Source organism: Aquarana catesbeiana, linkage group LG06 (assembly GCF_042186555.1).
Source record: "Aquarana catesbeiana isolate 2022-GZ linkage group LG06, ASM4218655v1, whole genome shotgun sequence".
In the NCBI taxonomy this organism is placed as follows: domain Eukaryota; kingdom Metazoa; phylum Chordata; class Amphibia; order Anura; family Ranidae; genus Aquarana; species Aquarana catesbeiana.
The window spans coordinates 242,846,707-242,872,886 of NC_133329.1; the positions used below are offsets into that span (position 1 = coordinate 242,846,707).

At 43.8% G+C, this 26,180-nt stretch overlaps 1 protein-coding gene across 1 annotated transcript in view; it reads left to right on the top strand.

Annotated features, from left to right (window-relative positions):
- SLC39A10 (solute carrier family 39 member 10) overlaps positions 1–26,180 on the top strand; it is a 134,083-nt gene that overhangs the window by 39,810 nt on the left and 68,093 nt on the right. The window contains exon 3 of the mRNA XM_073633102.1: positions 8,703–9,703. Within this exon, the coding sequence (XP_073489203.1) occupies positions 8,714–9,703 (990 nt within the window). The 5' untranslated portion in view covers positions 8,703–8,713. The remainder of the gene's footprint in view (positions 1–8,702; positions 9,704–26,180) is intronic.

The window sequence follows — 26,180 nt, forward strand, 5'->3', positions numbered from 1 at the left end:
GGGGAGTATAGGCTGAGGTGGTGTTTCTGTTTATATAATAAAGTGAATATTCAAAAAACATCCATGGATGGACTGGATGTCTGAGATGGTTGCAGTTCCATCCAGAGCTGCACGGTTAATCGTTAAATCGCGATCCCAATTTAACCCCCCCCCTCATGATCTTAATACAGCATTTCCCCAGATTTCAGAGTTCTCTGCTCACAGCTGTCAAAAAAAAAAAAGCCTGCCAAGTGTCTCACAACATTGTCAGCGCTTAGCGATTATAAACTAAATATCTTTTAGTTCTTTTAGATAAAAGGAATTAACTTTGGTCTGTAAATGAGGTCAGTTTAACCACCTTAAAGTGGACCTTCAGTCTCTTGTCTGGTAAAAAGCCTAGGCTTATGATATCATGTCTGTGGTGTGTCCCTCTCTCCAGCCCTCTCTTAATCCCTCTCTCTCTCGAGTTTGCCAGGGAGGGAGATGAGTCATAAGGGGGCCAATGAAATCTACAGAGCTGGAGGTGTGCTTCTGTGTAAATCCAGGAAGTGAACAGGCAGCAGCTTCAGCTGCCCACAGTTAAAATGGCTGCAACCAGACTTGGTGGAGGGAGATTTCTGCAGCATATTTGGCAAGTACAGAATCACAGTATATATGAAATAATATGCAAAGTGGTTGGAGGGAAGCTTCAGAATGGCAAAGATGTTTTTCTCCAGTCATCTTCCAGGACGTCACACCTGAGATGACGGGTCTCACCTGACAAACAGTCAACAGAGTTTAAAAGGTCCCACCCTTCCCTCTGTCCCTCAGTTATTGATTTTGTTTCCCACAGGATGCAACAAAACAGTTTTTCTTTCCAGACCAAAAGCCTGGGGCTGAGGTCCCCTCCCTGGGTGTCAGACCCAGGGCAGCCAGTGGTGGATGTGGGATCTGACAGGGCCTTGCCCTTCCCGGGGGGGTATTTTTTTACCCCGAAAAGATTCTCAGGGGGAGGTACAGGTATTTAAGAATCCCCCTGAGAGGCTGGAAGCTCCTGGATATACGGTGAAGGGTGTCCAGAACTCCAGGGACCACACAACCCACTCTCGCCTCCTACCTGATGGTGGCAGATGGAACGGAGGAGCCGCTCGATGGATCCCCATCTGTCTGGGGAGGCGGTCCCTAAAGCGCTGTCTGCGGTCCAGGGATCAGGTTTGGCTGGCCGGGCTGAGGGAATCTCCTGCTTGCCGGTGTGTGGCAGTATCAGCGTCTTCCGGCTGCTACTACGCATGTCCAGATGTTGGCACGGCGCGCACTGATGATGTAACTTCCGCATTTTCCGGAGCACAGGCTACGACAAAATGGCGGTGATCGGCGCGGCAGGCGTGCATAAAAGCGGCAGTGGAGTGGGGGTACTTGGTCCGGTTTCTCTCCAATCTATCCGGCGCAGTCCCTCCCTGGTTGTTGGGTTGTCCAGTCGGGACGGAGGAGGATGGACCCACCATGGCAGCACCTGAGAAGACCACAGGGGGTGATTTGACCCAGCTGATGTGGGGGCGAGATTAGGGGTGGCCCTATTCCCTCTCCCCCCAGGATATCTTAAGGGGGCAATGGCTAACGGGGATTCATTTTGTTTTACAGAGACTGAATGCCCTGCCCAGGGGATGGCCAGTAGGTCCAAGTCCAAAGCCACCTCTAAGTCAAGGCGTTGTGGGTACTGCAATGAGAAACTCCCACAGGACCACACCAAACCTTTTTTGCTTTAAATGCATCTACAAGTTAGCGGGCAAGGAGACAGCACAAGCTATGAAAGAGTGCCGGGCACTACAATCTGAGATGCTAGCAACCTTCTAGTCCTTTAGGTGTACCGTAGAGAAGAGGCAGGTAGAGACCCCTTCCGGTAGGGAAAGGTCCCACTCTCAGGAAGAAACCTCGGCGAGCAATACAGGGGAGTCCTAAGGGCTGGCCCCCGTTGTTCAGATGAGGAGGAGGCAGAGGCCCCGGAGCAGAGCTCTCTGGAGGACTGAGAAGACTCGGACCAGGATAGTCAGATTGAGACTAGAGCTGGGCGATTTTCTAAAAAAAAAAAATCCGATTCACGATTCGAATCAAGTGTTTTTTTGGCACTGCACCGGTCCTGACAAGCTGCGGGCAGGAGTTTTTAGGCGAGGCCGCAGCCGCGGCTTCACCTAAAAACTCCTGCCCGCAGCTCCTCCAGGACTGGCGTGGTGAAAAAAAAAATCGATTTGCTTAAATTTTGAATTGATTTGACCTCTCAACTCAATTCAAGATTTAAATCCTTCTTTTTTTTTTTTTTTTTTTTTTTTTTTTTACTTTCTCCCCAGCCCTAATTGAGACTAGGCCTGGGGGCCATCTCTTCTCAGCCGAAGATATGGAGGGTCTCCTCAAGGCAATCTATGCGTCCGAGGATATCCAGATGCCATCCACTCAGGTCTCGGCTCAGGATAGGCTATATAGTGGACTAGGCAGACCTCAGGCTAAGTCCTTGCCTGTACACCAATCTCTCAAGGACATAATCCTGAGAGAATGGAAGGAGTCGGAGCATAAGCTACTAAACCTTAAGACCTGGAAGCATAGATGCCCTTTTAAAAGTGAGGAGGAGGAAAAATTCTGCGTTTGGATGCTTCTCTATCCCAGGTATCCAAACATTCGGACCTCTCCTTTGAGGATTCCGGTAACATATGGGATCAGATGGATAGGAGGTCAGAAACTCTGCTGCGCAGGGCCTGGGACGCCAATTCTGCAGCTATCGGTCCAACTTTGGCCTTCGCCTGTGTTGCCAGAAACGTAGATGCATGGGGCAGCAGGTTGACGGACCACGTCTCGCGTGAAACCAAATCTAAAGACGTCTTCGTTTCTCTGGAGGTAATTGGCAAGGCGGCAGCCTATCTGGCAGATGCTACGGTGGAAACCGTTACAACAACTGCCAAGTCGGCGGCTCTTCTAAATTCCGCTAGGAAGACCATATGGGTAAAAATGTGGGAAGGGGATTTTACCTCCTAAGTCAGGTCCTATCCCGATTGACAGAGAAGGGCAAGAAATTCCTGACTAAACCCAAGAAGAAGAACCCCCCTTCAAAAGACCGGTTTAAGGATAAGAAGGAGCCAAGGAGAAAGTGGGGGTTTGGAAAGGGCAAGGAAAAAGGTGGAAACCTTTTTTCTGGGCCTGGACCTTCCAACAAGGAGGCCAAATGACGCCAACCTAAAGGTTGGGAGGCTTTCGTGGTTTCTCCCCAATGAGAAAGGATCACGCAGAGCCCTTAGGACCTTTAGAATATAAGGGAGGGTTACAGCTTGGAATTCCTGTCCACCCCCCTCCTCCGAATTTTACACTTGCCTATCTCCCCAAAGATCAGAACAGATACTTTCCATAAGGAACTTCTTGTATAGTAACTATTGACACGGTCAGACACCTCCAAGGGGGAGTCTTCATGATCACATTAGATCTGAAAGATGCTTATCTGCATGTCCACATTGTCCCCAAAACATCAAAAGTTCCTGCGGTTCAGACAGGGCAAGGTGTCCAACACTGGCAGTTCAGGGCGCTCCCCTTTGGCCTGGAGGCCAGTCCGAGAATCTTTACAAAAGTTCTCGCTGAGGTGGTGTCTTTTCTACACTTCCAGGGGGGTAGCCTTGATCCCATATTTGGACGATATGCTAATCTACAGTCTGGCCCTAGAACAGCTTTGGTCAGACCGAGACAGAGTGTTGTCCACTCTAGAAACTCTAGGTTGGATAATCAGCCAGAAGAAGTCCTCCCTGGATCCCTCACAGTCCAAGGTGTACCTGGGTTACAGGGTAGATTCAGTGGCCCAAAGTTTTCTTTCCCCAGGAAAAGATTGCGAAGGTGTGGAGGGCTGTGTCCACCCTCCACGCAACCGAGGGGGCCTCTCTGAGGACCATTATGAGAGTGCTGGGGCTCATGACATCATGCATTACAGCGGTACCCTGGGCCCAGTTCCACTCTCGGGGCCTCCAGGGATTCCTTCTCTCCTCCTGGGACGGGAGAAGGAAATCCCTGGACACAAGAGTACCCCTCTCAGGAGAGGTAAGAAGTTTCCTAGACTGGTGGCTCAGTCTGAGCAACCTGTTGGGGGGTCGGTCCTGAACCCAACTAGATCCATTGAGTGTGACAACGGACGCAAGTGGCTGGGGAGCTCACTTGGGAGATCTCTACGCCCAGGGGCATTGGAATCAGGAGCCGAGCAGATCTTCCTCCAATTTCACGGAGCTCCTGGCGGTTGGAAAAGCGTTGGACTTTTTCAAGGACCAGGTCCGGGGAGGGAAGTACAGATCTTCTCGGATAACGCAGTGGCTGTGTCCTACCTAAACCACTAGGGAGGAACAAGGTCCCACAAACTAATGATGCTCACCCAGGAAATCCTGGGGGAAGCAGAGAAGATAATTCCCTCAGTATCGGCAGTCCATATAAGAGGATCCCTCAATACTCAGGCAGACTTCCTCACCATACAGCCCATTCATTAGGAAGAGTGGAGCTGAACAACGTTTTCTCTTTGGTAAGCCAACAGTTTGGCAAACCAGAAATAGATATTTTTGGAAAAAATATACTTTAATGAATTAAAGAAAAAAACAAAAAAAACTAAACGGTAAAGTTTTTTTTTTTTTTTTTTTTTCAGCCAGAGCTGCTATACTAACGATCCAACATTGGAGAGCACTGATTGGGAACCATTAGCCACTAATTTTCCAGCATGCACGGCCAGCTTCTGTCAGAATGGCTGCCATACATGCGTGCCCGATCATGGGAGGCCATCATATGACACCCTCCCAGAACTGGCCATTCAGCTATAGCGTGGTTAAAGTGAGAATAGACCCTCCCTTTCAGCAGCTGATTTAATCACTTACTGCATTGGTGCTCACCCTGTAGTCCTCCAGCTGTTGCGGAAGTCCCGTTATGCTTATAACTGTCAGCCTTGCAACGCCTCATGGGACTTGTATTTCTGCAACAGCTAGGAGGGCCACAGGCTGAGCACCCCTGACTTAGGCCCCTTTCACACTGGGGCGGTTTGCAGGCGTTATTGCGCTAAAAATACCGCCCCAAAACAGCCTTTGCTGTTTGTTCAGTGTGCAAAGCCCACATTACTCTGCAATACCCCCATAATACTCTGCAAAGCCCCACATTACTCTGCAATACCCCCATAATACTCTACAAAGCCCCGCATTACTCTGCAATACCCCCACAATACTCTGCATTACCCCGCCATGCTGAGCCATGCTCGGCTGTACTCGGCCCCTGTATGTGGCCAAGCTGTGGAAGTCTCACACATGTGGTATCGCCGTACTCAGGAGGAGTAGGAGAATCTATTTTGTGGTGTCATTTTTGGTATGTACATATAATATGGTAGAAATATTGTATAAATGGACAACTTTGTGTTAAAAAAAAAAAAATGTGTTTTAACCACTTCCCGCCCGCCGGCCGTCATACAACGTCCTTGACTTTGTGCGGGGATATCTGAATGATGCCTGCAGCTACAGGCATCATTCAGATATCAGCTTTTTCAGCCGGCGATTCCCTACACCATAAGAACGATCATAGCGGCTGTTCCACTGCTTGATCGTTCTTACGGGAGGAGAGAGGGGATGTCCCCCCCCCCCTCCCGCGCTTCTACCGACTCACAGTTACGATCAAAGCCAGGATCGTGTGGTTTTTTTTTTTTTTTTTTTTTTTTTTAATTTCAGGCTTCCCAGCCTAGAGGTGAGATGTGGGGTCTTATTGACCCCATATCTCACTGTAAAGAGGACCTGCCATGCCATATTCCTATTGTAAGGATGTTTACATTCCTTGTAATAGGAATAAAAGTGGTCAAATTTTTTTTTTTTTGGAAAAAAGCATCAAACTAAAATAAAGTAAAATGAACAATAAAAAAAAAAAAAAAAAAAAAAAATTTTAAAGCGCCCCTGTCCCTGTGTGCTCGCATGCAGAAGCGAACGCATACCTAAGTCCCGCCCACATATGAAAACAGTGTTCAAACCACACATGTGAGGTATCGCTGCGATCGGTAGAGCGAGAGCAATAATTTTGGCCCTAGACCTCCTCTGTAACTCAAAACATGTAACCAGTAAAAAATTTTAAAGCGTCGCCTATGGGGATTTTTGAGTAGCAAAGTTTGGCGCCATTCCACAAGCGCATGCAATTTTGAAGGGTGACATGTTAGGTATCTATTTACTCGGCGTAACTTCATCTTTCACATTATGCAAAAACATTGGGCTAACTTTACTGTTTTGGTTTTTGTAAAGCACAAAACAGTTTTTTTTCCAAAAAAAAAGCGTTAAAAAAATTGCTGCGCAAATACCGTGCGAGATAAAAAGTTGCAACGACCGCCATTGTATTCTCTAGGGTCTTTGCTAAAAAAACATATATAATGTTTTGGGGTTCTAAGTAATTTTCTAGCTAATAAATGATTTTTACATGTAGGAGAGAAATATCAGAATTGGCCTGGGTGCTCCAGAACGCCTGAAGGTGCTCCCCTGCATGTTGGGCCTCTGTATGTGGCCACGCTGTGTAAAAGTCTCACACATGTGGTATCGCCGTACTCGGGAGTAATAGCAGAATGTGTTTTGGAGTGTAATTTGTGGTATGCATATGCGGTCTGTGAGAAATACCCTGCTAATATGACAATTTTGTGGAAAAAAAAAAAGTAAAAAAAAACCTTTTTACCTTTTACCAAAGATATGTAGCGGTATAAATTTTGGCCAAAATATATGAAGAAAAATTACTAATTTGCAAAATATTATAACAGAAATGAAGAAAAATGTATTTTTTTACAGATTTTTCGGTCTTTTTTCTTTTACGGCACAAAAAATAAAGAACCCAGCGGTGATTAAATACCACCAAAAGAAAGCTCTATTTGTGTGAAAAAAAGGACAAAAATTTCATAAAGATACAGTGTTGCATGACTGAGTAATTGTCATTCAAAATGTGAGAGCACCAAAAGCTGAAAATTGGTCTGGTTAGGAAGGGGGTTTAAGTGCCCAGTTGTCAAGTGGTTAATAATACTTTTAAAGTGGTTATATTCTCTGTGGCACTAAAAGTAGTCTTGAACCCAAAAATGTAATGTACGGCAGCTTGACAATCGTTTGATGTGGTGGCTGAAAAAAGACAAGTCCATCGAGTTCAACCTGTGTCTGTAATTATATGTCAGTATTACATTGTATATCCCTGCATGTTACGGTCGTTCAGGTGCTTATCTAATAATTTTTTGAAACTATCGATGCCCCCCCCCCTGCTGAGACCACAGCCTGTGGAAATGAATTCTGCATCCTTTCCGCTCTTACAGTAAAGAACCCTCTATGTAGTTTAAGGTTAAACCTCTCTCTTTTTTTTTTTTTTTTTTTTTTCTTCTAATTGTGGCCACGTGTCTTGTTAACTCACTTCCGCAAAAATTTTATTCCTATTGTGGGGTCACCAGTATGGTATTTGTACATTGAAATTATATCCCCCTCTCAAGCGTCTCTTCTCCAGAGAGAATAGGTTCAGTGCTCACAACCTTTCCTCATAACTAATATCCTCCAGACCCTTGCTTAGCTTAGTTGCCCTTCTTTGTAATCGCTCCATTTCCAGTAAATCCTTCCTGAGGACTGGTGCCCAGAAATGTTAGATGCAGATTTAAATACACTAATAAATTGAGGCTCAACTCCAGATCATACTTTTATTTGCAGTTAAAGCAACAGTTTTTTGTTCCTTTTCGGGATAAAGGTTTTATATAAATAAGTAAAAGCTGATCATTGTACGCGCCCCTGTCAGTGTTAGTTTCTCAACCCTCTAACTGCTACATCTGTAGTAAAGCTTATTTTGTTGAAAAACACTCACTGGATCACCAGGTGAAAATAAAGGAAATTAACTATAAAACAAATGCAGCCATCACATCTAAGAATTGGTAAGCTGCAATATGTTTCATTTTGGGTTTAAAGTGGCTCTAAAGCTTTTTTTTTTTTTTTTTTTTTTTTTTTTTTTTTTTTAATGCATTAAGGTGAAAAACCTTCTGTGCTTCAGCTCCCCATTTTTCTTACCTGAGCCTGATCCGATCCAGCACTGTGCACGAGAGCAGCAGCTACTGTCTCCCTCCTCATTGGGCGGATTGATAGCACCATTGGCTCCCGCTGATGTCAATCAAATGTGGGGATGGGGCTGAGTGACGCTGTCTGTCAATAGACGCAGCAGCGGGGTTTGGGAGCGAGCAAGCACAGGTGCCCACTGTGGAAAGCTGCTTTCCGTGGGGGCATAAGCCAAAGAGGGTCATGGAGTGCTGGTGGAGGACCCCAAAAGAAGATGATCGGGGCTGCTCTGTGCAAAAACATTGCACAGAGCGGGGAAGTATAGACACGTTTTGTTTTAATTAATAAAAATAACAAAACCCAAAGGTCAAATATCACTTTAATATTGCTTTAAGGTATCCCTTCATTATATTATAGCTAAAGCCAAGGACTCCACCGATAGGACTGTAATGGGGAGAGGTGGCAGCCCTGTCTAGTGTGCCCTCACCCCCCCCCCCCCCCCCCCCCCCCCTATTTGGGAAGGAATTCAACTCCAACAGCCTTGGGTTCTAAGGCTAAAAAGATTCAGAAAGGCTCCTCTGAAGCTGAAGTTCCGTAGCAGGATTTCTAAATATGATTGTCACAATATAAGACTGTGTACATCCAAGCTTAACATAAGAAATCCTATTAGTATGAAGACTGAAACTTTATTTTCTTTTTTTACCCTTCTAGGTACAATAGAAATGAAGGTACACGTGCATACAAAACTCTGTTTCATTTGTTTGTTTACTTTCATTTTTCATCACTGCAACCATTGCCACGGTTATGTGCACAATCACAGAATTGCATCAGATGAAAACCACATTCACAGTGACTATCAGATCTCACAAGAGCCCTATCTTCAGACTGAGGTTGCAAAACTATTATCAAGCCAGCCGTTGTCACCAGAGGCTGAACATGAACAGAAATACTATATTGAAAAGCTGTTCCATCGCTATGGGGAGAATGGAAGGCTTTCATATTCTGGACTAGAAAAACTTTTAAACAGCTTGGGCCTTGGTGAGGTAAAAGTAGTTGAGATTGGTCACGATGATGTTGGTCATGACCCACTTTCACATTTGGATGTCTTAGACGTTCAAGAAGGAAAGCACGTTCACATACACGATCATCATTCCCACACGAATGCGGAAAATGAAACCAAAAATTCTGTATCCTCCAAAGTAAACGACGATTGTAAAGAGAAAAAGGCATCATTGCCAGCCGATCATAAATTATCCCGTAGTCCTCACTTGCATAATCACACGCATAAAGGTACAAATCATTCTCATAACCATAGCCACCTTGGTCATAATGATGCAGTGAATCAACTGGACCATGGAGGGCAAATTACTGAGCCAGTAAATGGTACGGATCTAACACGAGAACAACCTGAGAAGAAACCTCAAAGGCATAAGAAGAAAAAAAGGACTAAATCCAGTGAACCTACCACAGACTCTGCTTTTGTTTCCGAAAGAAATGAATACAACCATGTTTCCAAACTGGACCATAGCTCAGATGTAGGTCACCTTCATGATGGTGAGAATACACAGAATTTTGAATCGGAACACAGACCAATGCGAGACGAAAGACAAAGGAACACTCGTAAAAGAGAAGCCCCAGAGGACCATATTGGTATGAAAAAGCATGTATTTTCACTGAACTATAAGCAACACAATGAAGACATGCATGATGAGGTAAGACGCAATATTTTATTGTGTAGATACATTTAGGAGCACAAATGTTATGCAGTGCAGTTTACTAGTCCTTAGATGTGGTGGCTGTGTTGGTTTTCGTTTTTCAGGTTTTTCCTTTTGTTACCTTGTGATCTTGCCAGTAACACACATCCTTTCCTGGGTGACAATGCTCCCTAAATGTTACGTATCAGTCAAGGACAGGACTAAATCAACCTCTTCCTATCCTCTTACCCCCCATAACGGAGGGGTTGGGGGGTGGAAGAGTGGGTCCAGTAGTCTCCGTAGACTTACTGAGCAGAAATAAAGTGCTTATAACCATATAGTTAACAAAATAAAAGCACCAAATAGTTTTATTTTTAGGATGATTGTGCACAGCCGACTAAACTCTAATTTCATGGTAGTTGCTTGGCATTGCCTTCCTGCAACAAAGTAATCCAGGTAAGAAATTTTGCAACGGATTCTCCATAAACTATTTGCTTCAGAATATACAGTGAGGCATGTGTTTCATGTTTTTGTCAAAAATAACATATTATCCACTTGCCGACTGCTGCACGCTGCTATACGTCGACACAATAGCAACGGTGGGCAAATGGGCGTACCTGTACGTCCCCTTGAATTGGCGGGGCTAGCGTGCGCACACCCGCCGCGTACAGGGTGACCACGGGACCCGTGGTCTCTGTCTGCCGGTGTCCCGCGATCGTGTCACAGAGCCACAGAACGGGGAGATGCCTATGTAAACAAGGCATTTCCCCATTCTGCCTAGTGACATGACCGGGATTTACTACTCCCTGTCATCGGGAGCAGTGATCGCTGTCATGTCAGTGGTAGCCCATCTCCCCTCCACAGTTAGAATCACTCCCTAGGATACACTTAACCCCTTGATCGCCCACTAGTGTTTAACCTCTTCCCTGCCAGTGTCATTTACACAGTAATCAGTGCATTTTTATAGCACTGATCACTGTATAAATGACAATGGTCCCAAAATAGTGTCAGAAGTGTCTGCCATAATGTCGCAGCCACGATAAAAATCGCAGATCGCTGCCATTACTAATATATTAAAAAAAAAAAAAATAATAAAAATGCCATAAAACTATCCCCTATTTGGTTTGTGCGAAAGTTATAGTGTCTACAAATCCAATATACGCTTATTAGGATTTTTTTTTTTTCCAAACATATGTAGAAGAATATATAGCGGCCTAAACTGAGGAACAAATTTTTTTTATAGATATATAGAGAGAGATAGAGATAGAGATATTTATAGTAAAAAATATATCGTTTTCTTTTTTTTTTTGTTTTTATAGCACAAAAAATCAAAACCGCAAAGGTGATAAAATACCACCAAAAGAAAGCTCTATTTGTGGGGAAAAAAAGACTTCAATTTTGTTTTAGTGTAACGTTGCACGGCCGTGCAATTGTCAGTTAAAGCGACGCAGTGCCTAATCGCAAAAAGTGCTCTGGTCAGGAAGGGGGTAAAATCTTCCGGGGCTGAAGCAGTTAAACTTGCCTGCCCTGTGCAGTGATTTCTTATCGTACATCACGGAACACAGAGCCATAGTAGTTACTATGTGGGTTATAGGTCACCTTCAGGTGATGGACACTGGCACGCCCTAAATTAAAAAGTGCACTCCCTATATAACTCCTCCCACTGGTGGGAGTACCTCAGTTTTTTTTTGCCAGTGTCTAAGGTGTTGGTCATGAGTAAAGATTTGCTGTGCTAAGCTCCACTGGAGCAATCTTTGCTGGGGCTCTAGCCATGCAGCCGGATCCATTCAAAGTGTGTTTTTTTTGGACGAATTGAATGGTACCCGGGCCTCGTATCCGAAGAAACGAGGTCTTGCCTGTAACGTTTCTCTTTTTAGAGAGCTGGACCCCGGGATCCAGTACTTTTTGGTATTAAGGCCATAAAGTTTTACTGACGGTGGTGCTATTACAGGTCCAGGATTGTGGGTTTCCTAGAGGATCCCCAGCTCCTGAAGGTTTAACGGAACCCATCGTGAAGGGTGAAGATTGGGTCTGTTGGTTTACCACCGAAAAACCTGAGGTGGGAAAGGTAAGTGGAGTTTTTTAAGAAATTTTTAAAAATTTTATTATGAATATCTCCTTTTAATTTAGTAAATGCTGTCATGCCTATGTGTTACCACTGGGGGCTGTGTTGAGCACTCACCGTTTCATGCTTCTCAGAGAGCCCACGCTGTGTCTTGAACGCTGCAGATGCTTCTTCCTTGGGCCAAACGGCAGACCTCTGGTAAGTCTGGGGTGGGGGGGTTCCCTCTCCCCACCAGACGCCCCCCTGTGCTGGTTTTCTTCCCCTCTTCAGTGGGGAAAGAGCGCTGCAAGATTTGGGGAAAAAAAAAACCAGCACACTGCTTGGCGGCTTCCAGACCCCCCCTCGCCATTTCTGCTTCCCTCCCTTGATCCCATAGGATCAGAAGCCTGCGTTCGCATGGGAAAACTTTTTTTTTTTAAAAAGAGGGGAAGGGCCGTAGGCGACGTGGGGAGGGAGCGGTGCTTAGCGCGGCCTTGGCGTCCAGTGCGGGAAGGTATATTTTTTAAAAGGTACCATTGTGTTGTTGCAAGCTGCAGAGGGACACAAGAGCAAAGGTAAAACAGATGTTTTGTTTGCATATAAGAGTTTGGTGACACAGGCATTCCTTTTGACACATTTACTATTGCATCAGGCTGAGCATTAATAGCAGTGACAGAGCTGGACTATTGCTCAAGCAGTGGATGCATGCCTTCTGATGGTACCTCTGCTTGTGTATCGGGCTATGCTCAGAAGGGGGGTAAAAACACTTCAAAAAGGGCTCTAGAAAGACTTTTACAAGTCACACGAAAGCCTAGATCCATCCCAGTAAAGATGGCATCCTCCAGCAATCCTAATGGGGAATTCCAGCAATTGACGCTGCTATAGCCTCTGTAAACAAAATCATGACTTGTCCAGTAGACAATGCTCATATGCTAAAGGATCCAACAAATAAGAAGTTGGAGTTCCTTTTTTAAAAACTATATTTTGCTCGCCGGTTCAGTCAACGCTGGCAGCGATAGGAGTATCTCAGTCCTTGTAGGACCAGTTTATAGAGGTACTCAAAGTTTTTCCTGATGAGCAGGCCCAGGATTTGGCCGGGAAATCAGAAGCTTTGTGTTTTACAGTAGACGCTATGAAAGATTCTATTCTCCAGGCCTCACGGCTCATGCTAGGGCTGGTACATGTGCATAGAATCCTATGGTTGAAAAATTGGTCAGCCGAAGCGCCATGCAAAAAGCTCTTGGCTAGTTTGCCTTTTTTATGGTGAATGATTATTTGGAGACGATCTGGATAAGTATATCCAAAGAATTTCTAATGTGAAAAGTTCCTTTCTACCGGTTAAGAAACTTTTTTTTTTTTTTTTTTTTTTTAAACGTGCTTCTTCTCCAGGGGCATCAGCCTCCAGCCAGTCACGACAGTCTCCACTGTCAGGTTCAAGAGGTAAACCTCAGGGTCAGTCCCAAGGTCAAAAGAGGACCTGGTATAGGAAACCCACAAAACAGAATATTAAAGCCTCCTTATGAAGGGGCGCCCCCGCTCGCTCCAGTGGGGGGAAGGCTTCTACAGTTTTCAAGGGTCTGGCAGCAACAATGTCAGGACAGATGGGTGGCTTCCTCAATTTCTCTAGGTTACAAACTAGAGTTTGGAGAGTTCCCGTCTGCTCGTTTTCAAATGTTCAGATCAAACGTTCTCAGAGATCCAGTGAAAAAGAAGTCTCTTTCTAGCTTTGGATCATCTCTTGTCTCAAAGAGTATCAATGGTCCCCTTGGAAGAAGCAAGGTTTAGGGTTTTATTCAAACCTGTTCAGTTCCAAAACCAAACAGGGATGTCAGAGCCATTTTAGGTATCAATGATCTAAACCGGTTTTTGAATATCCGTTTCTTTTCACATGGAGTGAATCCAATCAGTAGTCTCCATCCTACAAGGGGGAGAACTTCTGGCGTCAATCGACATCAAGGATGCTTATCTCCATGTGCCGATTTTTCCACGCTCACCAGAAATTTCTACGCTTCGAGGTAGAAAATCTTCATTTCCAGTTTGTAGCTCTGCCTTTCGGTCTAGCTACTGCACTTTGAGTGTTTACAAAGGTCCTGGCTCCACCTTTGGCCAGGTTAAGGGCTCAAGGTAGAACAATACTACTTAGACTATCTTCTCTTAATAGATCAATTGGTAGCCCACTTAAACCAAACTTTGGTCAGAGCTAAGGAGGAGAAATCATCCTTAAAACCATTAAGAAGAGCTGATCATAGATACAGCTCAGAAGAGCGTATTTTTTGCCCCGGGAAAGGATCAGTTCCATAAGGGAACTGATTCAGTTGGTCAAAACAAAGAAGAATAATTTCTTATGCGCAGTTTCATTCAAGATTGCTGCAAAACAGTATCCTGTCAACTTGGAACAATAGGGTTCAAGCTCTGGACTTTCCAATGCATTTATCCCCCAATGTGCGTCAGAGCCTCAATTGGTGGTTGATATCCAAGAATCTTCAAAAAGGAAAAATCCTGGAAGGTGGTAACAGATGCCAGCCTTCTGGGCTGAGGAGCAGTCCTGGAAGAAGCATCTGTCCAAAGGAAATGGTCCAAATCAGAGATGACCTTGCCCATCAGTAATTCTAGAGATTCGGGCAGTACGCCTGGTCCTCGAGGGCTGGGCACCCAGATTAAGGAATTGTCCTGTCGGGATCCAATCCGGCAATGCCACAACTGTGGCCTATATCAATCACCAAGGGGGCACGAGAAGTTGTGCGGCCCAGAAAGAGGTGAATCATATTCTATCTTGGGCAGAAAACAACTTTCCTTGCCTATCAGCAATTTTTAATTCCAGGGATAGAGAATTGACAGGCGGACTACTTGAGTCGCCAACAATTGTTCCCGGGAGAATGGTCCCTTCACCCCAACATCTTTCTGTCAATATGTTAAAGATGGGGAATTCCAGATGTCTATCTGTTTGCGTCCAGGTTCAACAAGATCAACAACTTTGTGTCAAGGACAAGGGATCCGATGGCATACCAACAGATGCCTTGGTTTTTCCATGGGATCAGTTTTTCACTGATCTGTGTTCCCTCCTATTCTGCTGCTTCTGCGCCTTCTCACAGGATCGAGCAAGAAGGTAAAGAGGTGATTCTTGTGGCCCAGGAGATCTTGGTTTGCCGAGATCGTAAAGATGGCGGTAGAATGGCACCCCAGGAAATATGTCAGATAGGATTAGGAATGAAGCTGGCCTTAGGTACTGTCAAAGGACAGATGTCGGGCTTATCATTCTCCGGTCCTAAAAGTGGACAGGCAGCGTCGAAATCTACCATTTCTAAATGGATTTGTCAAGTGATTGTTCAAGCTTAATGCTTAAAGAGGAAAATTCCTCCTTTTCATATTAAAGCGCACTCCACCAGGGCTGTTAGTGCTTCTTGGGCAGTGCATCACCAAGCCTCCATGGCTCAGATCTGCAACGCCGCAACTTGGTCTTCAGTCCACACATTTACCAGATTCTATCAAGTAGATGTAAAAGATCATGCCCCTATCGTCCTTCTCGGGTCCCTCTTTGGCGTTCCTGGCCACTCCCTCCTGCTGAGTGCCCCCACAGTAAGCAGCTTACTATGCGGGCACCCAAGCGATTCAGACAGAGCCGTGGCCCAGCCCACCCCTTCTCTCGCCTCATTGGCTCACTGACTTTGACAGCTGTGGGAGCCAATGCTTCTTCACTGCTGTCTCAGCCAATGAGGAGAGAGTGTCCCAGACAGCAGAGTCTCTCGTGCAACATCGCTGGTTCGAGATGGGGCTCAGGTAAGTATTAGGGGCGTTGCTGCACACAGAAGGCTTTTTATCTTAATGCATAGAATGTGTTAAGATAAAAAAAAAACCTTCTGATGTTACAACCCCCTTAAGGTTTACATACACTTTAAACAAAAATCTTCTATGAAAATTTGGAGGCTGTCATTGCTTATCTCCTGTAATTGCTTGTTAAAAGCTAATCCGGTGACTTCAATACTTTTGAATCGCTGACCCCAGTAAATGAATGCAGAGAAAAAGCTTGGACTTGCCTGCTTGTCCCCAGTCAGTGACTGAATGTAATAGTCAAACAAGGCTGGTATCATTTTCATCAATTTGATTTACGAAATCTGCACCAAAAACACATTTTAAAAGTGTGTGCTTAAACAATCGCTAACTGTAAAGCATGTCTTAACACTTACTTTAACCTTACACACTTTAACTAGACCCTAACACCTATTACTCGTTACCCAACCTTTCATTCCATCACCTAATCTTTAACTGAACTCCTTCTGTAGCATACATATACATTCCTTTTTCAGGACAAGGTGCTGAAATAAGACATTTGCTAGAAAGCAACAGCAGCAATATCCAACCATTCCACTGAAAACTTTGTTGTGTTGTGTGTTTTTGTTTTTTTTTTTTTTTGTTTTGTTTTGTTTTATGTGTCCCATGTCATGAGTTAGGTAGTTAGTTTACCTTCATGCGGATTTTGCTTTTGCATGTTCCAAATTGTCCTGGTATTTTGGTAGAGGTGGGAGCCTCTTCACAGATGGGCTGAGTAGGAAGACTTGCTTATATAGAGGCTACCTGAAGGAACTCCATCGCTACAGTGCATCCGGAAAGTGTTAACAATTTCCTCAAAATTCTACAACCAATACCCCGTAATGACAACGTAAAATTGGATTGAAATCTTTGCAAATTTATTAAAAAGAAAAAGCGAAAAAATCACACGTACATAAGTAATTACAGAATTTGTCATGACACTCAAAATTGAGCTCCGGTGCATCCTGTTTTCACTGATCATCCTTGAGATGTTTCTACAACTTGATTGGAGTCCACCTGTGGTAAATTCAGTTGATTGGACATAATTTGGAAAGGCACACCTGTTTTTATTTAAGGTCCCACAGTGCATGTCAGAGCACAAACCAAGCCATGAAGTCCAAGGAATTGTCTGTAGACCTTCGATACAGTATTATTTCGAAGCACAGATCTGGGGAAGGGTACAGAAAAATGTCTGCTGCATTGAAGGTCCCAACGAGCACAATGGCCTCTATCATCCATGAATGGAAGAAGTTTGCTACCACCAGGACTCTTCCTAGAGCGGGCAGCTCACCAAACTGAGCGATCGGTGGGAGAAGGGCCTTAGTCAGGGAGGTGACCAAGAACCTGATGGTCACTCTGACAGAGTTCCAGCTTTTCTCTGTGGAGAGAGGAGAACCTTCCAGAAGAACAACCATCTCCGCAGCACTCCTCCAATCAGGCCTGTATGGTAAAGTGGCCAGACGGAAGCAACGCCTCAGTAAAAGGCACATGACAGCCCACCTGGAGTTTGCCAAAAGGCACCTGAAGGATACTCGAACCATGAGAAACAAAATCCTCTAGTCTGATGAAACAAAGATTTGAACTCTTTGGCCTGAATGACAAGCGACATGTCTGGAGGAAACCAGGCATCGCTCATCACCTGGCCAATACCGTCCCTACAGTGAAGCATGGTGGCAGCATCATGCTGTGGGTTTGTTTTTCAGTGGCAGGAACTAGGAGAGACTAGTCAGGATTGAGGGAAAGATGAATGCAGCAATGTACAGAAACCTCTTTGATAACCTGCTCCAGAGCACTCTGGACCTCAGACTGGGGCGAAGGTTCATCTTCCAACAGGACAAAGACCCAAAGCACGCAGCCAAGAGTGGCAACGGGACAACTCTGAATGTCCTTGAGTGGCCCAGACTTAAACCCGATTGAACATTTCTGGAGAGATCTGAAAATGGCTGTGCACCGACGCTCCCCATCCAACCTGATGGTGCTTGAGAGCTCCTGCAAAGAAGAATGGGAGAAACTGACCAAAAATAGGTGTGCCAAGCTTGTAGCATCGAACTAGAGCTGCATAATCCTTAACCACTTCATGCAAATCACCCTACCTGTACGTTGGAACTTTGATGCTAAATACCGGGGTTATGGCAGCAGCTAGCTGCCATAACCCTGGTATTTTCAGGAACGGCGTGCGTTTTCTCTTTAAAATAAAAGTGGTCTCCGGCTGATTCCACACTTCCTCCCACCCCGCTCCAGTCTTCCCTGCTGGTAGCGGCGGAGACAATCGCGTCCTCTCCCGTGGATGCCTGGCTGCCGACTGAGGGAAAGATGACCCCTGCTCGGCTTCATGGCATTGGAGGGTGGAAGCAACATCAAACATCACTTCCGCCCATAGCTCTTAAAGTTCGCGTGCAGAAGCGAACGCGTACGCGAGTAGCGCCCGCATATGAAAACTGTGTTCAAACCACACATGTGAGGTATCACTGCAATCGTTCGAGCGAGAGCAATGATTCTAGCCCTAGACCTTCTCTAACTCAGAACTGGTAACCTGTAGATATTTTTAAACCTCGCCTGTGGAGATTAAGGGTAAAAGTTTGTCGCCATTCCACGAGCGGGCACAATTTTGAAGACTGACCTGTTGGGTATGAGTTTACTTGGTGTAACATCTATCTTTCACAATATATAAAAAAAATTGGGCTAACTTTACTTTTTTTTTATTTTTATTTTTTTAATTTAAAAAAAGTGTTTTTTTTTTTTTTTTCCCAAAAAAACCCTCGAACACTGGACGCCAGCAGTAGGAAGGTGGCGGAGGCCATCTTGGTACACCCCACACTGGTAAGCGCTAAACCTTTTAGGCTTTGAAAATGTAATCTGAAAACAGCATGACAGATCGCAATATACTATATTGTTTTATAGACTCTCTCACTTTATCCGTTAAATGACTATGAAATTCAAGACGTAGCTGGGTGTAGTAAGATGTCCTCTGGCACCTTATGACTGCAGGTGTTCTGTCATATTAGCAAGCCTGTTACGCTTGCACAGTAAGTATTCAGCTGACAAGAACGTCACTTATGTTGCCTAATCTGACGGGTCGCCTATTCTGACAGAACACCAGCAAAGTTTATCACAACCTTGCTCAGCGCTGAGATCAAAGGGATGAACTTCGGTCTGCAAATGAGGGCAGTTTAACCACTTAGGGTAAGGGGTCGATTTACTAAGGCTGGTGCGGCTGTGCATGATAGCCAAGTGGCTTCTAACCTCAGCTTGTTTAACTAAGCTTTGGCAATGGAAGCTGACTGGTTTCTATGCAGAAGTGAGCCTGATTTTGCACACTCCAGCTTTAGTAAATAAACCCCTAAGCCCTTTTATTTATTTATATAGGTATAGATAGATGTATGTATAGAGATAGAGAGAGAGAATTACTATTTGACTATGAATATATTTATATATATATGTGTGTGTGTATATATATTCTCTCATATCTGCACCATTCTGGCCAAAATGAGTCACAATTATTTATTTATTTTTTTGGAATAAAAAGATCACGATTCTCGCGATATATAATATTTTTATTTTAGGATAGAGAGATTGATGAAGAGAGATTGCTTGAAAGATTAAAAAGCATTTACTGATTTTTAAAAAGAGAAAAAAATTATATAGCAGCTCACATTTCGTCAGTGCTGCAGTCACGCTTGTGGTGGTGTGCTGTCCCCGAGACCTCTAGGAAGAAGAACCATACTTACTGACCAATCACATTTTTTGCTGACGTCAGACGTTTCACGCTGGCTATATATATATATCTATATCCTAGAAAATAAAATGATGATCGTTGAAATATTTTATGTCGCACTGTATTTGCGCAGCAGTCTTTCAAACGCATATCTTTTGGGGGGGGGGGGGGGGGGGGGAGTGGGATACACTTCAATTTAAAAAAAAAATGTTAAAGGGACTGTAGTACAAATCTGCAAAAAGCACTAAAAATGCATAGGTGTGAATCTGGCCTTAAAGGGGGGGGTGGCGGAAACCACAAATGTAAGGATCATACAGACTATCCACAGTAGCGTACAGTTAGCTGATAATAAAGTATTTTAGTAGGGCTTCCCTTAGACCAGAAAGTATAAGAGTTCCCTATGCAAGGAGCTTCCTTTCTGTGGTTGAATGGTGAAATGGTGACAGTCTCTCTCTGGTTGTGTTTTTGACATGGATCGTAGGTAAAGGGACAAGGGGGGGCAGCATATGTTGGGTATTGCTGTCTGTCACTCATCCTTGGAAAGATGCCAATTACTGAGAACCCCAAAAGTCCCCCAATTCGGACACTAGGTTGTGCCTAATAAACAGACGCACACACTAAAATCTGCACTGCCATCTCCCACAAATTACAGGCTTGTGTGGAACCTTGCCCCTGACCTCATGTCAGTACACTCTATTAACAGACTGGCACACAAGCTCCACAGACGACACTCATCTCTCACCAGCAGTTACATGTTAGCTAAAGCAGGCAGTACTACTAGGATTGCTAAAAACGCCCACTCAGTCTCTTTCTTCCAGTCACCACAAGAGGGCGACGCCCACAAATCTGGCTGGGCACACAGGCAGATGCAAATCTTGCATACAGTCTGGAGCATTCTAATGCCAGTGTGGGAGCTCTGATATATTTGAAAAAGTAAGTACCTCAGATGGGATTTTTAAGGCAATTTTGAAATACAAAAACGTGTATACATTCAAAAAATTTTATTACAAAAAAAAGACAAGATTCCCAATTGGGGTATTACAGTAGAAAAAAAACACATGCACATGTAGCGTACTATTGCATAGTGATCATCTAAAAAGTGGTAGCACCCCACTACACGTGGTTAAACCATCCATACAAATTCCAAATGATGGTAAGTACTGGAAATGTCCAACGCATTTCAAAATATGTATAAATTCAAATCTTCAGGGACTAATACCACTTCTGAAAGTATAGAGTACAAATGCAATATAGAATCCAAAAATACCATATGAACGTTTTAACAATTATAGGATGTCAAAACTTAGCCGCTATATTATTGGAGAGAGCATTCCCTCAACCTCTATATCGGGATCTGAAAAATAGCTTTTCACCACATAAAGAGACCGCTGGAAGGAATCCTTTTGAAGGCACCCAAAAATCCAGTCCCTGAAGAAGATATGAATTTATACACATTTCGAAACGCATTGGACATTCCCACTTCTCACCATCATATGTAATTTGTATGGATGGTTTAACCATGTGTAGTGGGGTGCTACCACTTTTTAGATCGCTATGCAACATTATACATGTGTTGTTTTTTTTTCTACTGTATTACCCTAATTGGGAATCTTTTTATCATGTTGATGTTTTTTGTAATGAAACTTTTTTTTTTTTTTTTTTTGTGGAATATATACATCTTCGTATTTCAAAATTTGCCTTAAAAATCCCATCTCTGAGGTACTTTTTCACTACATAGTCACCTTTCCCACTGCCTGCGTACACACCTATTATCCCTGTCTTGGCAGTAAGGTTTGCTATGACAAATTCCACATACTGGTACCACTGTGCATGCTATCAGATTGACGGACTGCCTTGTTCTCTCAGCCTTCTGCTACTACAGTTACAGAAAATGAGGGTGCAGCCACAGGATGCATTCTCTAGCGGATTTGCAATGACCTATCTAGTAGATGGGTACTGACCATACAATACAGATACACACCCCTAACAGTGTCATAAGTCTCTTCAGGTATGTGCATTCTTCAAAGCAATTAAAACCAGCTTATTAAAGGCAAAGTTCACCTTTTTGGAGCATGTTGTATGTTAGGTTACATGCACACTGGCTGTTTTGTAGATGCCTTTCTACTGGAAGCAGAAATATGCTAGTAATTATGTGTACCAAATTAAGCGGCGTTCAGCGCTTGGGCGACTTTGGTGTGTGACTTTGATGCAACGTTGAGCGCAGCTTTGATCTAACTTTACACTCTCTGGATCAAAGTCGCATCAAAGCATTGCAGGTACCTCTTTCAAAGTTGCATAGATGGGAACGGGTACCATTAAAATCGATAAGTTGTGATTTGTCATGCGTCGTATGACAAGTCACATTTCCACTATGGATTTAGAGTGCAGCTTTGATCCAACTTTACACTCTCTGGATCAAAGTCGCATCAAAGCATTGCAGGTACCTTTTCAAAGTTGCATAGATGGGAACGGGTGCTATTGAAATCGATGGGCTGTGACGTGTTAGGCGACTTTGTGTCCAAATCCAAAGTCGCATGACAAATTGCACTAGTGGAAACAGAGCCTTAGTGTGGTTGCCTGTACTGTAATTGTTGCAGAGTGTGAGCTGAAACCCCAGAGCACTTCCAGCTACTCTGACAGTTGTCACCCCCCCCCCCCATCCTGCATGGGTGAGGCTTTTTGTTTTTTCATTGAAATAGGATGTACAATATGAGAACACTGGGCAGGTACCTATGATCAGCTCCTCCCATCCTGTATACGCCCACTGGCTGCACATGAACAGTGTACCTCTTAGGAAGTGATGTCAATAGCTTTCAGTAACCACACCCACTGGCTGTTTTTTTAGTCTCAGAAGGAAGTAGATTCGAAGTCATGCGATGACACTGGATTCTGCCAAATTAAAGGTAGGAAAAACTGGGATTTTTTCATTTTGAGACATAAGGCTGAACTTGGCTCACATTAATGATTGCAGGGGAGAAGTTAAGTGTTAGGGTGGCCTTCCACTTTAACTCCTTAGGGCCCTTTCACGTTGAGTGCTTTTATGTGTAGTAAAAAAAAAAGCCTGAAAAGCTCAAATATGCTTCCCTTTAAAAACAATGTTTTCACACTGGGTTGGTGCGCTTTTATTGAGGTGAAAAAAATCCTGTTTGGAGCATGTTTGGGGAGCTAAAAACTCTAAAAAACTAAGCATTTTTGGTGCAGAGTCACATGTCCTTTTAGAAATCACACCAAAAGCGATCCATTAACGCATAGGCGTTTTACTAGCAGTTTTGAAGCAAACCAGTGTGAAAGTGCCCTTATAGTTTCATTAAAGTGGATGTAAACCCAATGTCATCCTTTCTAAACTACTGCCATAGGGGTTATCTATAGGGATATACATGCCTCCTGCATGTAGCTTTACCTGTCAAATGTCTCCCCTCTGTCTGTTATGAGAACCCAAAAACTGCAGATTCTGTGGGTGGGTCTGTTGTCTGGAGCTCGGTGGGTGGAATCGTGATGTCAGACTCCCCGCCCACCACTACACTCCCCTTGTCAATATGCATTTTCTCCTGTGTATTTCTTACACCGAACTTCTGCTATGATCTCTAACATCCAGTGAAAAGACAGGAAAGTAACCACATGACTTCAGCATGCCAAATCATGCTGAAGTGTGGAACAGCCAATCCTTGCAGAGCTGCTGAAGAAAGGAGTGGGAGGGAATTAAAAAATAATGCCTGTGTCTTAGGCTAGTGCACGAGATATGTAAATCACCTGTCACTCACAGCAAGGGGGAGGATTTGACAAAGTTTTTCTCTGTTTGTCAAGTTTTATCTCACTGAACAATAAAAGAGGATTGCTCAGACCTGGGTTAACTCTTTGTGGCAAGACTGGAAAATGATAGGAAATCTTATACTCTACATTATGACATTAAACAAAAAAAAAAAACTCTGGTTTACAACCACTTTAAGCTAGCATGTTTGATCTTGAGCATCTATTAGCATCTCCAGTCAAGCGTTCTCATTCTCGAGACGTGTTCCTAACATGCAGACACACAGGGGTGCTATTAACTCTTAGTACCTCCACGCATTGGCAAATACGGTGCGTTTTTGTTGTAGTGCAATTTCAAAGAGGGAGGTTTGGGGACTTCTTTCCCTGCATTTTCTGTGGGTAGAGCAGCCCATTGACATGAATAGGCTGCCCTACATACAGCATGCCTGTGAACCAAGGGCTTGTTCATACATGAGGTTTGGGGGACGGTGAAACCAAGAAGTTGGATAGTGTTGTTTTTTGTTTTTTTTTGTTTTTTTTTTTTAACCACAAACTGTTCCACCTTTTAGCTGCAGAGGGGAATTGTTTATCAACCAAAAAAATATTTTACTGCGCTATCCCAAAAGTAATCGTGTGTGTATATAGGATTAAACCTTAAAGTAAAAAAAAAAGCTGCAACTAACAATGTGAGACACGCACACTACAAATATCATAAAAAGGAAAGCTGCGCTTTGAAATAATTTGTGATCATAAGAAAAAATATTGCAAAATTTAAATCATACAATTGAAAAAGTATAAAAAGTTCATGCAATATGATATCACATCAGCATTTATATTGTCGCCAGTGATAAGTGCAAAAAATTGTGAAAATAAGGTACATAGCAGGTTGCACACACAACGGAATCAAGTCAATTCAGATAGGCTAGTTGAAAAAAGCCCACTAGATAAATAGTTTTCTAGACGGTGGCTATGCAATCTTCCTGTCAGCGATGACATGCAATTTCAACACTCTGGGGGATGTGATGGGGTGCAATAACAAGTGCCTCCACCCACGAAAATACTGCTGCTTACCAGCTCCTTAGATCTCTTGTTTGAGGAGATCATGCAGGCCTGTGGCTCTTAACCCCAGCCTCGGGTCTTTCAAAGCTAAAGGGGGCTCCTCAGACTCTCTGCGTAAGATGTCATCTCATGTGGCAGATGTGTATTCATTCACCATGAAAGGAAATGAAAACAGATCTCTATCATTTGAGATCCAACAGATCTGTTTTCATGTCCTTTCATGGTGAATGAATATTCATCTGCCACATGAGATGACATCTTACACAGAGTCTGAGGAGCCCCTTTAGCTTTGAAAGACCCGAGGTGGGGGTTAAACCGCCCCAAAAATGCTGCTTGCAGGACTTTTTTTACCCGTCCCCGCAAGCGTACCGCCCTAGTGTGAAAGCACTCAGGCTTTCACACTGGGGAGGCTTGAGAGGCGCTTTACAGGCGCTATTTTTAGCGCTAAATTGCCTGAAAAGCGCCTTCAGTGTGAAAGGAGTATTAAATTCTAAATTTAAATTGCTTCAGTCTCCCTGTGCTCGCAACGCAACTGCAAACACGCACATAGGTCTCGCACGCATATAACTATGATGTATTTCAGATGTGAGGTATCTCTGTGAATGTCTGAGTGAGCGCAAGAGTTCTAGTACCATAGCTTGCGTTTAATTCTATTTCCCTCGTTCAACATCTTTATAATTTTTTCCAAAAAGGTTGTTATATTGTGTTTTTGTGCACTACAAATCATTTAAGTTGTGGGGTTGTTGTGATGTTTTGGTTTTTCTTCCTGAAAATTTGCATTTGACAAACAGTTGCACAAATATTGTACCACACTCTCCTTTTTTTTTTTTTTTTTTTTTTTTTTTTTCCAAGCGTCTCTGCTTTCAGAAAATGTTTGGGGGTTCTAATTAAAGTGAAAAATGTCAAAATTGTCCCAGTAGGCAAGTTAAAGCAAAACGCCAGGCAGACTTTTTTTCTCAATCTGTGTTTACTTACATGAAGTGTGTGCCACTTTTAGGATCGTTGCCCCTTTACTATATTTACAATTTCATTCATGCTGGATAGTATAGGTTTCACTATACTTCTGACCCACTAGGTCACTTGTACATGGAAGCTGTGGTGTCATTCATTCTTTCATGCACTTGTAGTCTCTGTTCACAAGGCTTCTGCATGTGTGGCTACAATTGAAGATATTGGGCAGAATAAAATGTGGACAGAGGCATTCAGGTATCAATATCTATTCCAAGTTGTTTATGGGGACTTGGGCCTTGTTTACTCTAGTGCGACTTTTGATGTGACATGTGCTGCACAAAATGGCATAACAATGAAAATCCCAATATTTTCTTATGGTGCCTGTTCACATCAATGCAGTACTGCACATTTTTAGAAAAGGGTCCTGTGCTACTTTAATGCATTTGCCGCACGGTTTTGGCCCCATAGACTTTAGTAGAAATGCACCAGAAACACATGTACGTGGTTTTTTTTTGCCCGCATTTTGTGGTTGTTAGGACACCGGTGGGTGTTAATTCCTAACAACCAGTGACTCCTCTCTGTAGTCACCGAGGGATTACTGGTTGACAGCAGCATGTAAACCTAAAAAAAAGTGTGGGGTCCCCTCACAATCTTTACCAGGCCCTTTGGGACTGCTATGGATTTTAAGAGGATCCCATGGCAAAAATATAAAATGGCCCGAGGTCCGAAAACAAAAAAATACCAGACCTTTGTGTATGCAGCCTGGAAGAGGGAAGGATGAGTGAACCCCCCAGAGACCAAAGCAATGTGGCCATATGCCCCCAACATGAAGCACCTTCCCCCATGTTGATGAGGACAAGGACCTCTTCCCCTCACTACTGACCCGGGGATTTTGGGGGTCTGCAGGTGCAAGGCTTATAGGACATTCCCTGTCTGTGTGCACTGCACGCTTATCTCTATTCCTGGCTTATATTGGTGTGCTAGGCAGTCTGCATCTCTCCCCTTCTACAATCACCTGCTAACCAGCTCCTCTCCCAAAGTCCTGCCTCTGTCCTCAACCTCACATAGTATCAGAACTTGAACTCACTCCAGCTGACAGCCTGGGCAACTTGCAGCCCTCCCCTGTCTACTGTAATATGGCTTCTATCTCTTCAGATCCTGCAGCCACACTC